Raw genomic sequence first — 12,642 nt, forward strand, 5'->3', positions numbered from 1 at the left:
AGTATGACCTTGAATATATCCCACCTGAGTTTGGAGACCATCTCAAGAATAGATTCATGCATTGAACACTAATGACCGAAGACTAGACAAGTTGTGGGATGACATCAAGGACATCATACATGAAGAAAGCAACAGGTAATTAAAAAGATAGGAAAGAAAGACCAAAATGGATGTCAGAAGAGACTCTGAAACTTGCTCTTGAATGTAGAATAGCTAAAGCAAATAGAAGAAATAATGAAGTAGAAGAGCTGAACAGAAGATTTCAAAGGGCGGCTCGAGAAAACAAAGTTAAGTATTATAATGAAATGGGCATAGAGCTGGAGTTAGAAGACCAAAAGGGAAGAGCACACTCGGCATTTCTCAAGCCGAAAGAACTGAAAAAAACATTCAAGCCTCGAGTTGCGATATTGAAGGATTCTATGGGCAAAAAATTGAACAACACAGGAAGCATCAAAAGAAGATGGAAGGAATATACAGAGTCACTGTACCAAAAATTGGTCAGCATTCAACCATTTCAGAAGGTGGCATATGATCAAGAACTGATAGTACTGAAGGAAGAAGTCCAAGCCGCACTGAAGGCATTGGCGAAAAACAAGGCTGCGGGAATTGATGGAATACCAAATGAGATGTTTCAACAAACAGATGCTGCACTAGAGGCACTAGTTGTCTATGCCCAGAAATTTGGAAGACAGCTACTTGGCCAACCGACTGGAAAAGATCCATATTTGTGTCCATTCCAAAGAAAGGTGATCCAACAGAATGCGGAAATTATCGAACAATATCATTAATATCACACGCAAGTAAAATTATGCTGAAGATCATTCAAAAACGTTTGCAGCAGTACATTGACAGAGAACTGTCAGAAAGTCAAGCCAGGTTCAGAAGAGGACGTGGAACCAGGGATATCATTGCTGATGTCAGGTGGATCGTGGCTGAAAGTAGAGAATGCCAGCGAGATATTTACCTGTGTTTTATTGTCTATGCAAAGGCATTCAATTGTGTGGATCATAGCAAATTATGGATAACATTGCAGAGAATGGGAATTCCAAAACACTTAATTGTGCTCATGCAGAACCTGTACATAGACCAAGAGGCAGGCGTTCAGACATAACAAGGAGATTCTGCATGGTTTAAAGTCAGGAAAGGTGTGCATCAGGGTTGTATCTTTTCACCATGCTTATTCAGTCTGTATGCTAAGCAAATAATTCAAGAAACTGGACTATATGAAGAAGTATGTGGCATCAGGATTGGAGGAAGACTCATCAAAAACCTGCGTTATGCAGATGACACAACCTTGCTTGCTGAAAGTGAAGAGGACTTAAAGCACTTACTGATGAAGGTCAAAGACCACAGCCTTCAGTATGGATTACAGCTCAACATAAAGAAAACAAAAATCCTCACAACTGGACCAATAAGCAACATGATAAATGAAGAAACGATTGAAGTTGTCAAGGATGTCCTTTTTCTTGGATCCACAATCAATGCCCATGGAAGCAACAGTCAGGAAATCAAACGACATATTGCATTGGGCACATCTGCTGCGAAAGACCTCTTTAACATGTTGAAAAGCAAAGGTGTCACCTTGCAGACTAAGGTGCACCTGACCCAAGCCATGGTATTTTCAGTTGCCTCATATGCATGTGAAAACTGGACAATGAATGAGGAAAACTAAAGAAGAATCGATGCCTTTGAATTATGGTGCTGGCGAAGAATATTGAATATACCATGCACTGCCAGAAAAACTAATAAGTCTGTCTTGGAAGAAGTATAGCCAGAGTGCTCCTTGGAAGTGAGGATGGCAAAACTTCATCTCACATACTTTAGACATGTTGTCAGGAGGGACCAGTCCCTGGAGAAGGACATCATGTTTGGGAGGGTAAGAGGTCAGCGAAAAAAGAGGAAGACCCTCAACGAGATGGATTAACACAGTGGCTCCAACAATGGGCTCAAGCATAGCAACGATTGTGAGGATGGTGCAGGACTGGGCAGTGTTTTGTTCTGTTGTACATTGGATCGGTATGAGTCAGAAGTGTGTCTGGCTTCTTTCACTTAGCATGATGTGTTTGGGATTCACCTGTGTTGCTGTGCCTATCAGTGATATGTTCCTTTTTACTACTGAGTAGTTAGAGGAGGTGATACTTAGGCTGAATGTTGGAGGATGAATAGGAGTGAGCCAGATAACCAAAGAGAGGAAGGGCATTCCAGCAGAGGGAACAGCATGAGTAAAAGCACAGAGGGCCAGGGACAGGGACTGTGGGGAGTTGGAGGTGGTGGTGGCTTGTTGACTCTATGTTTTTTTTTCCTCCCTCTCGAGCCTCTCTCCTGCTGCCCGCACCCTGTCTAGCCAGTGAGGGCTGGGTTTGGTTTTCATACTCAAGACCATTTCCTTCTGGCCAGATAGGCCAAGACCAGAACAGGGCCTGAGGCTCTCATACCAGGTCACTGGGTTGAGTGTATGTACTGGGACCACGGTGAATCCGTGCATGCTTGTGGGCTCTGGGGTTCCCTTGGGCTCTGCTGGGTTTGTTTTCCTCTAAGTTACCAGGTAAAACTCCTTAGGAAACATCTTGAGCTTGTCTAAGGGGAAAGATGCATTGCCCATTCCCACAGCTGGGAAAGACAAGTATAGTGGCAGCTGGGGCCTTGTGCTGGGGCTTTTTCCTTGGGAGCCTGCAGGGGCAGGGCCAGGAGCCTGAGGTGACACTTGCTCTGGGATTCAGCGTTAGCGTGAGGTCACGTGTTGACACCATACCTGTCCTGCCCCCACTTAGCCCAGCTGCTGTGCTCCACCCCCCTCCTGGGGGTGAGCCTGTCATTGTGGTGACAAGTGCCAGAGCTAATTCTCCAACTGGGCTGGAGTGTGTCCCCTGAGGCCTAGAGGTTTGGAGGCCTGAACTGAAGTAGAAGGAGGTGGCCCAAGTGGTGGGGGAGGAGCTGCTGGTAGAGGCAACAACTTTCACCCACTCATCCTCAATTCTGTGTCCCACATCCACACTGACTCTGGGCACCCCTCCACTCACATATCCCCCATCTTTGCTGGCCCAGGCCACCCCTTTACCCACCTGTGTCATCCTGACCACTACTCATGTCTCAGATGTCCCTTGTCTTCTCCAAAGGAAGAGGAGCCATCACTTCCAAAAGTGATTTTAATTTTATCGTGTGCTTTGTTTGAGGACGCATTCAAACTCGGTGAATTTGTAGGGCTGGGCTCTGAGGCCTCCAGGGGCTAATGGGATTTGGGGAAACTGAGTCAAGAACCATGGTTCGGTCCTGACTTGGCTCTCTTCGCCAAACTAAGTCCAACTTAGGCACTAGGGGCTTTGGGGTACGACTCTGGGTTGCCCTTGAAGGGAGGGGAGGGTCCTGGGGCTTGGCGGGAGGTGGAGGGCTTGACTCAGTCTGCTGCCTGACCTCCCGCAGGTGACCCATGGGCTGAGGGCCTATGATGGCTTGTCTGTACCTGAGGACGCAGAGAGTGTCACGGCAGGCCGGGGTGGCTGGAGCTATTCGGACCTTTCTGACGACGAGGACTTGCTGGCTGACAGTGCTTCCGGAGGTGAGGTTTCCAGGGGCTGGGAGTGGAGGGCTGAGGGGTGGGGTTGTGTTATTCCCTGGAGTGCAGACTGGTGCTTAGAGGGACACACTGAAGCTTGCTCAAGGTGGCCCCTTGCTATGGGCTAAGAGCTGTGCATGTCCTCACCCCTGGTCCCAGTGACCCTGGCGTCCTTGCCTTATAACCTGTGTGACCCTGGGCCAGTGATTGCACTCTGCCGCTGCAGCCTCCTTCTCATAGCACAGAACTCTCAGGACTGGCCCAGGAAGGTTGTTGGCGGTACATAGTACAGGATGATGGCTCCACCAGTCTTCTCTGCCTGAAGGACCCTGTGTGGTGCAAATGGTTTGCCCTGGACTACTAACCTAAAGGTTGGCAGTTCGAACCCACCCAGTGGCACCGTTGAACAAAGGCCTGACTATCTGCTTCTGTAAAGGTTACAGCCAAGAAAACCCTATGGAGCAGTTCTACTCTGTAACACATTGGGTCATCATGAGTCAGAATCAGTTCAACAGTAATAGGGTGTTTTTTTGGTTCTACTCTGCTTCCATAAGGAACCATGGTGGCACAGTGGTTAAGCGCTTAGCTGCTAACCGAAATGTCAGTGATTCAAACCCACCAGCCCTGAGAGAGAAAGATATGGCAGCCTGCTCCCTTAAAGATTACAGCCTTGGAAACTCTTATGAGGCAGTTCTACTCTGTCCTGTAGCGTGGCTGTGAGTCGAAATCAACTGGACGGCAGAGGGTTTGGTTTTGGTTTACTCTGCCTCCTCCTTGTCCTCGCCTTGAGGCCTGACCTGACCCCTTCACTGCAGTCATCCAGATAGATAATTGTGTCCCTGGAGTTTGGGTCCTTGGTCCACACTGTCTCTGATGGAGGGCTTCAAGCTGATTTTTACAGGCCAGCCCTCCCCGGGCATGGGGGAAGGTAACATACTGTGGATTCATTACCCTTCCCCACTATGTGCCAGGTGCCTAGAACTGTGCCTGACATCCAGTAGGTGCTCAACAAATATTGTTGTTGCTGAATATGTCTCCTCTCTTTTGCTTGCAGATGACCTAGGCAGTGGGGACATCGGCAGTGGGGACTTCCAGATGGGTAAGTTGCTGAGGCTCCCCCTTCACCCCATAAAGCCCCAGCAGGTCTCCCAGCCACGGAAGCCCCATCGCCTGGGCTGAGGGCCTCAGAGACTCCTGGGGCCTGCCCTGGAGGGCAAGCTCCATGGGGTGTTCTCTGACTTGCTGAGTGACAGCTGTGTGGAACCAGTGGCAGGTCCCTACAACATTGGGGATGGCCAGGCTTCTGCACTTGCCTTTGCCACAGGCCCAGGGCAGGGGCCAGGAAATGCCCAGTTCTGATGGGGACTGAAAGCCAGCTGGCCAGCATTCAGAGCTAAAATTCTCACCTCCCAGGGCAGCTCAGTTGTGAAATCCTTCCCCAGAGCCCTCCTTGGGGGTGGCTGCTATAGAGCTGGGGGCACCAGGGCAAGGGTGGGAAGAACAGAGGGGCTGTGTGGAATAGGGGGTTCGGGCAGGCTGACAGAGTGGAATCAGCCCCACCCGGACTTGGAAGGGACTCCTGCCTGATAATGGGTCATCTGCTGAGAGGCCAAGAGTTCTGAGTTGAAGGATGACAGCTGGGCTTTGTGGCAGGAAGGGAGTCAGGTGCCCTCTCTGCTGGCACCTGAACTGTGCAGCCAGCACCGGGATGGGGCTTTAGTCCCTGCTTCCTCTCACCCTGCAATCTAGGGTAGAGAAGAAACTACCCCGTGGCAAGGCCCAGCAGCTCCATATGGTTCCTGCTGCTCTCTGTGGGAGCCAGCGCCTGGGGCACTGAGTCATCAAGGTCAAGGATGGAGGAGGGATCAGCTCAGACTGACCATTGGGCAGCCTCACTCCATCCAGTGCTGCTCAAACTGCAGGTCTTGGGCGAGTCTGGCCTGGGCCTTTCTAGGGTTGAGGGTCACCCCCCTTCAGCTGGCATATCAGGGGTATCCAAATGGCAGCTAGTGGCATCCCAGCTTGGCCAGTGCAGACAGGAGGGTTAGGACCTGGGTGGCCTGGTCCTGACTTTGACCTCCCAGCACCTGGGACTGGGACTCTGCCTGAAGCTTCTCCACATGCAGTCTCTGCAGGGCTACAGGATGCCTGAGAGATCGGGGAGGGGTACAGGAGTGGGAGCATCCCAACAGCCCCTACAACCACCCTGCTCCCCAGAATGGCCTCTGCCGACAGCCCCATGCACTCACGCCACTCCCCAGAGTGGCCTCTGCCGACGGCCCTATGTACTCACCCCACACCCCAGAGTGGCCTCTGGCAGTGTTTGCCAGGAGCTGCCTGTTGCCAAGACATGCCTGCCTGCTGAGGCCACAGTCCTCTGGGAAACATCTGTGACCCCTGCATGGGGCTCTTGCTCTAAGCAGTCCCTGCCACCCACCTCCCCTCCCTGAGAAGCAGTTGTGAGGGCAGGAGAGGCCAGAGGTGGGGGAAGGAGTGGGGCTGGGGAGTAGCAGCTGAGGAGGGCCCAACACCTTTCCTTGTGAGTGGGGGCCCATCTGTGGGAGGAGGTGGGGCCTAGACTCTCCAGGCTCAAACCCTGGTACCGCCCACTGCCCTTGGGGGTGGGTCCAGGGCTGGATTGAATCTCAGCTGGAGGCAGCAGGTGTGTCTCCTGGATTCCCAGAGTCTCAGAGTGCCTGCTTCAGCCTGGCCCAAGGACGGTGCCCTCCAAGCAAGGCCACTCTGCCTATGACGGGGCCATGCCCGGGCCGTGCCCCTCACCTCAGACCCCAGAGTCTAGCCTCTGAGATTACTCTCCTCTCTCTTCCTTCCCCACTGTCTTCCTGCAGGCAGGGCTCTGGCTGGCCTAGCCCTGCCACAGCCCCTGTCCCCAGCCCCACCTGTGTGCCAGTACCCTCCCTGACAGCCTCTGGCTCTGCCTGCCCTCCTTGGGACCCCTTCCCACCTCCCCTCACCCAGTTTTTTTTCACCTTCTGACCTGTCTCTTTTTCCCACTTTTGTCTGTCCTGCTGTGACATCTGTCTCCATCTCCACCCCTGCCCCGAGCTATCTCTGTCCTCTTGGTGTCTCTGTTTCTGTTTGGCTCTCCGTCTCTGCCTCCATCTCTGCCCCTTATCCCTCCCTCCTCTCTGCCTTTGTCTCACCTTTTCTCTCTCCGCCTTTCTGTGGGTTTCTGTATCTGTCTCTCTGTGTCCCTCATTTCTACCCTCCCTCCCTCTGTCTCTGTTTCTTCCTCCGTCTCTCTCCGTCTCCATGTCTCTGTCTCTGATTCTCTCTGTCTCCCTCTGTCTCTCTCCTTCTCCATGTCTCTGTCTCTGATTCTGTCTGTCTCCCTCCGTCTCTCTCCGTCTCCATGTCTCCGTCTCTGATTCTGTCTGTCTCCCTCCGTCTCTCTCCGTCTCCATGTCTCTGTCTCTGATTCTGTCTCCCTCCGTCTCTCTCTGTCTCCATGTCTCTGTCTCTGATTCTCTCTGTCTCCCTCCGACTCTCTCCATCTCCATGTCTCTGTCTCTGATTCTCTCTGTCTCCCTCCGTCTCTCTCCGTCTCCATGTCTGTCTCTGATTCTGTCTCCCTCCGTCTCTCTCTGTCTCCATGTCTCTGTCTCTGATTCTCTCTGTCTCCCTCCGACTCTCTCCGTCTCCATGTCTCTGTCTCTGATTCTCTCTGTCTCCCTCCGTCTCTCTCCATCTCCATGTCTCTGTCTCTGATTCTGTCTCCCTCTCTCTGCCTTATTCTCTCTGTCTCCCTCCCTATGCCTAATTCCGTCTCCTTGCCCGCCTGTCTTGCTCTGTGCTGCTCCCTCTGCAGGCTCTGGGCCGTCCCTGGGCCGCCCTCCTGTGGCTGGCATGATGGTCTCCAAGCCTGATGAGGAGGCCCCTCTCAGTAAGTGACCGAGGCCCACCCTGGCCCGCTGGGGGCCTCCATCTCCCTCTGCCTCCCTCCCACCCTCTCGCGCAGTTCTTCCTTCTCTCTCCTTCCTCCCTATTCTCTCCTTCAACCTCAGAGACACCGCCCTGCAGAGTCCAGCCACTGCCCCTCCCCAGCTGGTCCCCTCTCTTTCCCCTACCCAGCACACAGCTAGGCCCCCTCTGGGCCCAGGGATCTAAACCCAGTGGACTGGGACCCTGGGCTCCTCCCCACTGGGGTGCTAGCTGGGCAGGGATGGGCACAGCAGCCCCCTAGGAAGCAAGACTGTAGAGTCTGGAGGCACCTTATATCTACCTCAGGACAGGCTGACCCTGGGCCTGTTCAAGGGGCCTAGAGGGACCCAGGGCTGGAATTCAGGGGCCTGGGTGTGAGGAGCTCTTTTGAGCAGGGAGTGGGCAGTGGGAGTTGGTGGAGCAGCATGTCCCTGGGCTAGGGGTAGTCAACTGTATACCCCACCACCACCCTGGGTGCAGGGCAGCTGTGGCCCCCCACCCCCCAGCTTCTGGCTCTAAGTGAGCTCTCCTGATGGGGTCATAACAAGGGCCTGGTGGGAGAAGGCGGGTAGGACAGATACCCAGAGAGCACCCTCGACTCACTCCCTCACAGCCACCCTGGTCCCCTTAGCCCTAGGGGGCTGGCTTCTGGAGTGGATTCTTGGAGCAGGCATAGCCTCACCTTCTGCCCCAACCCTCGGGCACCCGTCATAGGAGGCAGCACAGGATAAAGGAGACAGGGTGCTTGCCCTGACCTGCCCCTGGGCTGGGAGAAGGAAGGGGGTGGGGTCCTGCTAGAGGGTCCGTGCCCTTCCCAAGCCCTAGTAGAAAGGGGCTTTGTGGAGCCCAGACCCCTCCCCCTGGGAGCGGGCACATTCCTGGGCAGAGGCCCGGCCTCCTTGTCCATGCAGGCCATGGGGCTGAGGCCAGGGGCCGGGGTGGGTGACTGTCAATGGGCCTCTGTGCTGGCTCACAAGGGGCCTCTGTGGCCAAGCTCACGGCCCCCACACTCAGGCCTGCAGAGCCCCGCCCACCCGGGCACCCAGGAGCCCACGCCAGCATGGTCCCTGTGGATCAGAGCAGGCAGCATGCCTCAAAAGCACCTCTGCTGCCACCTGGGAAAGTAGGAGTCCACTCCTCCATGCTGCATGGCCTGCCCCATCCTGATCCTGCAGGGCTTTCTTCCGCTGAGCCTCACAGGGAAAGGGTCCTGGCTCTGCTGGGGAGGGGGGCAGGTGCATGCCGATGGGCCTGATGGACAGAAAGTGGAGTGGAAGGAGGACAGGCCCGGGGGTCAGGCACACCTGATGTTTCTCCCTGCTGTGGTCATCTGTCACCTCTTTGAGCCCAGTACTGCCTCAGGGATTTTGCACTTGCCGTTCCACTGCCTGGAATGCTCTTCTCCCAGAAACCTTTGTGTGGCATGGCTCACGCTCTTCCTTCAAACATGCACTTCACAGGGAGGCCTTCCCTGGCCACCCTGTAGAAAACAGCAGCCCACCCCACCCAGCATGCCCTCCTTGGCTTTTTTTCCATAGTGCCATATAGTCCTTGCTCATTTGTTTTATTTTCTTCCTCCCCCACTAGAAGGTGATCCCCACGGGGACTGTGACTTTCATTTGTTTAATTCCCTGCTGTACCCCTGCCCCTGGAACACTGCCTAGCATATAGTAGGTCCTCACTATAGATTTGTGAAAGGAATGAATGCCTCTCTTGATGGGAGGAAATAAAACCAGACCCGTTCCTTATGTGTGTCACAAAGACCAGGTAATAATAATAGCAAATCCATGTAGCCCCTACTATGCGCCAGGCACTGTTCTAAGCACTTTACATTTATTAGCCTATTTAATCCTCACAACAGCGTCTGGGATAGGTGCTGTTATTATCCTCATTTTACAGTTGAGGAAAGGGAGACTCAGAGAGGTTAAGTAACTTGCCCAAGGGCTATTCGTGGCAATTTTGCTCCAGAGTCTGGGCTTTTAACCACTAAGCTGTGCCGCCACTCATGTAATAATAGCTCATATTATTTTGTACCGACTATGTGTCAGGCTTGGAGCCCTGGTGGCTCGGTACTTAAGAGTTCTCTGCTAACCAAAAGGTCAGCAGTTCGAATCCACCAGCTGCCCCTTGAAAACCCTATGGGGGTAGTTCTCCTCTGTCCTATAGGGTCACTATGAGTTGGAATCCACTTGATGGCAATGAGTTTGGTTTTTTTTTTTTTTTAATGTGTCAGGCTCAGTTGTAAGAACTTTGTACTATATTAAATACATTTGTAACTCATATTAACTTATTTATAACTCATACCTTAATTCATAAATATTATGAGATTTAATGCGTTAAAAATATCTTGCACATAATAGGTGCTCAAGAAACGATTCTGTGTGTGCGTACACACCAGTCTGTGTACTTCATAACTGTATGGTATAAATTGATTTGGCTATAATTTATTCAGCACATACTATGTGCCAGCTTCTGTTCTAAGTGCTTTATTGTTGTTGTGTGCCATCGAGTCAATTCTGACTCATAGCAACCCTATATGACAGAGTAGAACTGCCCCGTAGGGTTTCCTAGGCTGTAATCTTTATGACAATAGATTGCCAGGTCCTTTCTCCAGCAGGGCCACTAGTGGGTTTGAACGACTGACCTTTCGGTTAGCAGCCGAGCGTTTAACCAGTGCATCACCACAGCTCCTTATATGTAAGCACTTTATGTATATTATATATCTAAAAACATATACATGTACATATATACACACACACTCATCTGCAACTGCTATTAATTCATTTATAACTTGTATATGAACTCATGACCTTTATGAGATTTAATGTATATGAAATGTCTTGTATGTAGTAGATGCCTAAGAAACGATTGTTGTATGTGTGTGTTCACACCAGTCTGGTGTGATTTCATTCAGCCATCACTTATTAAGCACCTAGTATGTGCCAGGAATGGAGTCCTGGTGGCGTAGTGGTTAAGCGCTTATCTGATAACCAAAAGGTTAGCAGTTCTAATCCACCAGCTGCCTCTTGGAAACCCTATGGGGCAGTTTTACTCTGTTCTCTAGGGTCACTGTGAGTCAGAATTGACTCGATGGCAACAGGCGTGGTTTTGTTTGGGTTTTTTTTTTTTCCTTGTATTATGTGCCAGGAGGAGCCCTAGTGGCGCAGTGGTTAAGCACTCGGCTGCTAACCGAAAGGTCGACAGTTCAAATACACCAGCCGCTCCTTGGAAACCCTGTGGGGCAGTTCTGCTGTGTCCTATAGGGTTGCTATGAGTCGGAGTCAACTCGACGGCAATGGTTATATGCCAGGCACGACACAGGCACTGGGGATAGAGGGGGAATGAGGTCCAAGGTGCCCACCCTCATCAAGCTTACAGTCTGGTGGTGGAGACTGACCAAAAACAAGCAAAAAAGGCAACAGCTTCTGATTCTCTAGTTCTTTGTGCACAGGAAGATGACTCACAGAAGCCCAGTGGGTAAATACAGTTAATATCCCCATTTTACTCAAGGGAAAACAGAGGCTCCAGGAGGTGGAGTCAGCTGCCTGAGGCGTGGCTGACCTCAGAACCCTTGAATTTTCCCATGATGCTCCATGGCCCAAGTATAACCAGACAGAATCAATGTAGTGGAAGGTGCGCTAATGGCTGTGGGAGCCCATAGGAGGGCTGGGCTGGAAGAAGGCAGTTCAGGCAGTCTTCTTAGAGGAGGTGATGGCTGAGCTGAGCCCAAGGGATGAGTAGGAGCTGGCCAGGAAGAATGGGAAGCATATCCCAGGCACACAGGAGTAGTCCCCATGCCAGGGCAGCCTCCTCTAAAGACCGCCCCTGCCTGCCCAGCCTTCCTCTGAGCCACTGGGGTCTCTTTCTGCGCTATCACCTTGTTTCTGGATCAGGACATTTTCCCTGTTGGTGGAAGCCCCTCATTCAAGGGCAGGGCCTTGGCACTGACGCCGAGCAGACCTTCCAGACCCACAGTGGCAGGTGCTCACCATGGACAGTGTGGGGCCTGGCTGTGAACACACAGATATCAGCCTGTGCAGAGACCTCAGAGACCATCCCGCCATCCCCACCTATTGGTCCAGCTGCCTGAGGCCATCAGCTGCCAGGCTGGGCCCCTCACGGTGACACCTCGTTTCCGCAGTTTATTTCCGGGCTCTGGTCAATTTCACTCACTCCTTCGACTACAGCCCCCAGCTGGAGGATGCGGGCTCCGAGGAGTTCCGAGAGGTGTCTGAGGCTGTAGTAGACACGGTGAGATGAAGGGGCCTTGGGGAGCTCCCTGGGTGTGGCAGGGCAGGACTGGGGCTGGGGTGACGGGGTCTGGAGGCTGATGGTGCTGTGTGCTGCCGTTTCCCTCCCCAGCTGGAGTCAGAGTACTTGAAGATCCCTGGAGACCAGGTTGTCAGTGTGGTGTTCATCAAGTGAGAAGGGTCCCCGTGGGGCTGGTGGGTCCTGGGGGGCAGCCTGCAGGGGAGCGGCGCTCACACTAGCAGGGGAGAGGCTTAATGTGATGAATCTCTATTGGTGGGAATTCAGGAATCCGTAGGGGGTAATTTGGACCTTAAATTACCCTGCTTAGGGTACAGGCCACCCAGAAACAGGGAGGTGTCAGGAGCTCAGGGATGAGCATGGGACAGGGACTACTGGAGTTTCTGAGACCTCAGGCATCTTCTCACCTTCTCCCCTGCCCTGTCCCCATTCCTAGGGACCTGGATGGCTGGGTCTTTGTGGAGCTGGATGTGGGCTCGGAAGGGAATGCAGATGGGGCCCAGATTCAAGACGTGCTGCACTCGGTCATCTCCAGCGGCTCCATTGCCTCCTACATCACCTCTCCCCAGGGCTTCCAGTTCCGACGCCTGGGCACAGGTGAGCCTATCCTTGAGTCACCTCCTCCAGTTCTTGGACTCATGTGGGCCTCCTTTCAGTGTCCCAACCATGAGCTCTCCTAGTGTAGGCTTGCACACCACCAGGGACAGAGAGCTCACTACTTCCAGAGTTTCCCCCGTCAATCTTTTTGCAACCTTGGCTTGGGTAGAGCATGGTCTCTTTCCTCTGATACGTACACATTAGACCCAGATTCTGCCCAGTAGGTATATAGCCCTGTATACATTAAGAAAAAAACCTGTTACCGTCAAGTCAATTCCTAC

General features: G+C 52.7%; 1 protein-coding gene across 1 annotated transcript in view; it reads left to right on the forward strand.

Moving 5' to 3' along the window:
• HSPG2 (heparan sulfate proteoglycan 2) overlaps positions 1–12,642 on the forward strand; it is a 91,610-nt gene that overhangs the window by 13,626 nt on the left and 65,342 nt on the right. Inside the window, exons 4-8 of the mRNA XM_004377268.1 lie at positions 3,421–3,556; positions 4,608–4,652; positions 11,637–11,746; positions 11,858–11,916; positions 12,201–12,361. Of these exons, the coding sequence (XP_004377325.1) occupies positions 3,421–3,556; positions 4,608–4,652; positions 11,637–11,746; positions 11,858–11,916; positions 12,201–12,361 (511 nt within the window). The remainder of the gene's footprint in view (positions 1–3,420; positions 3,557–4,607; positions 4,653–11,636; positions 11,747–11,857; positions 11,917–12,200; positions 12,362–12,642) is intronic.

The sequence above is a fragment of the Trichechus manatus genome, unplaced genomic scaffold, assembly GCF_000243295.1.
Source record: "Trichechus manatus latirostris isolate Lorelei unplaced genomic scaffold, TriManLat1.0 scaffold00048, whole genome shotgun sequence".
Taxonomy (NCBI): domain Eukaryota; kingdom Metazoa; phylum Chordata; class Mammalia; order Sirenia; family Trichechidae; genus Trichechus; species Trichechus manatus.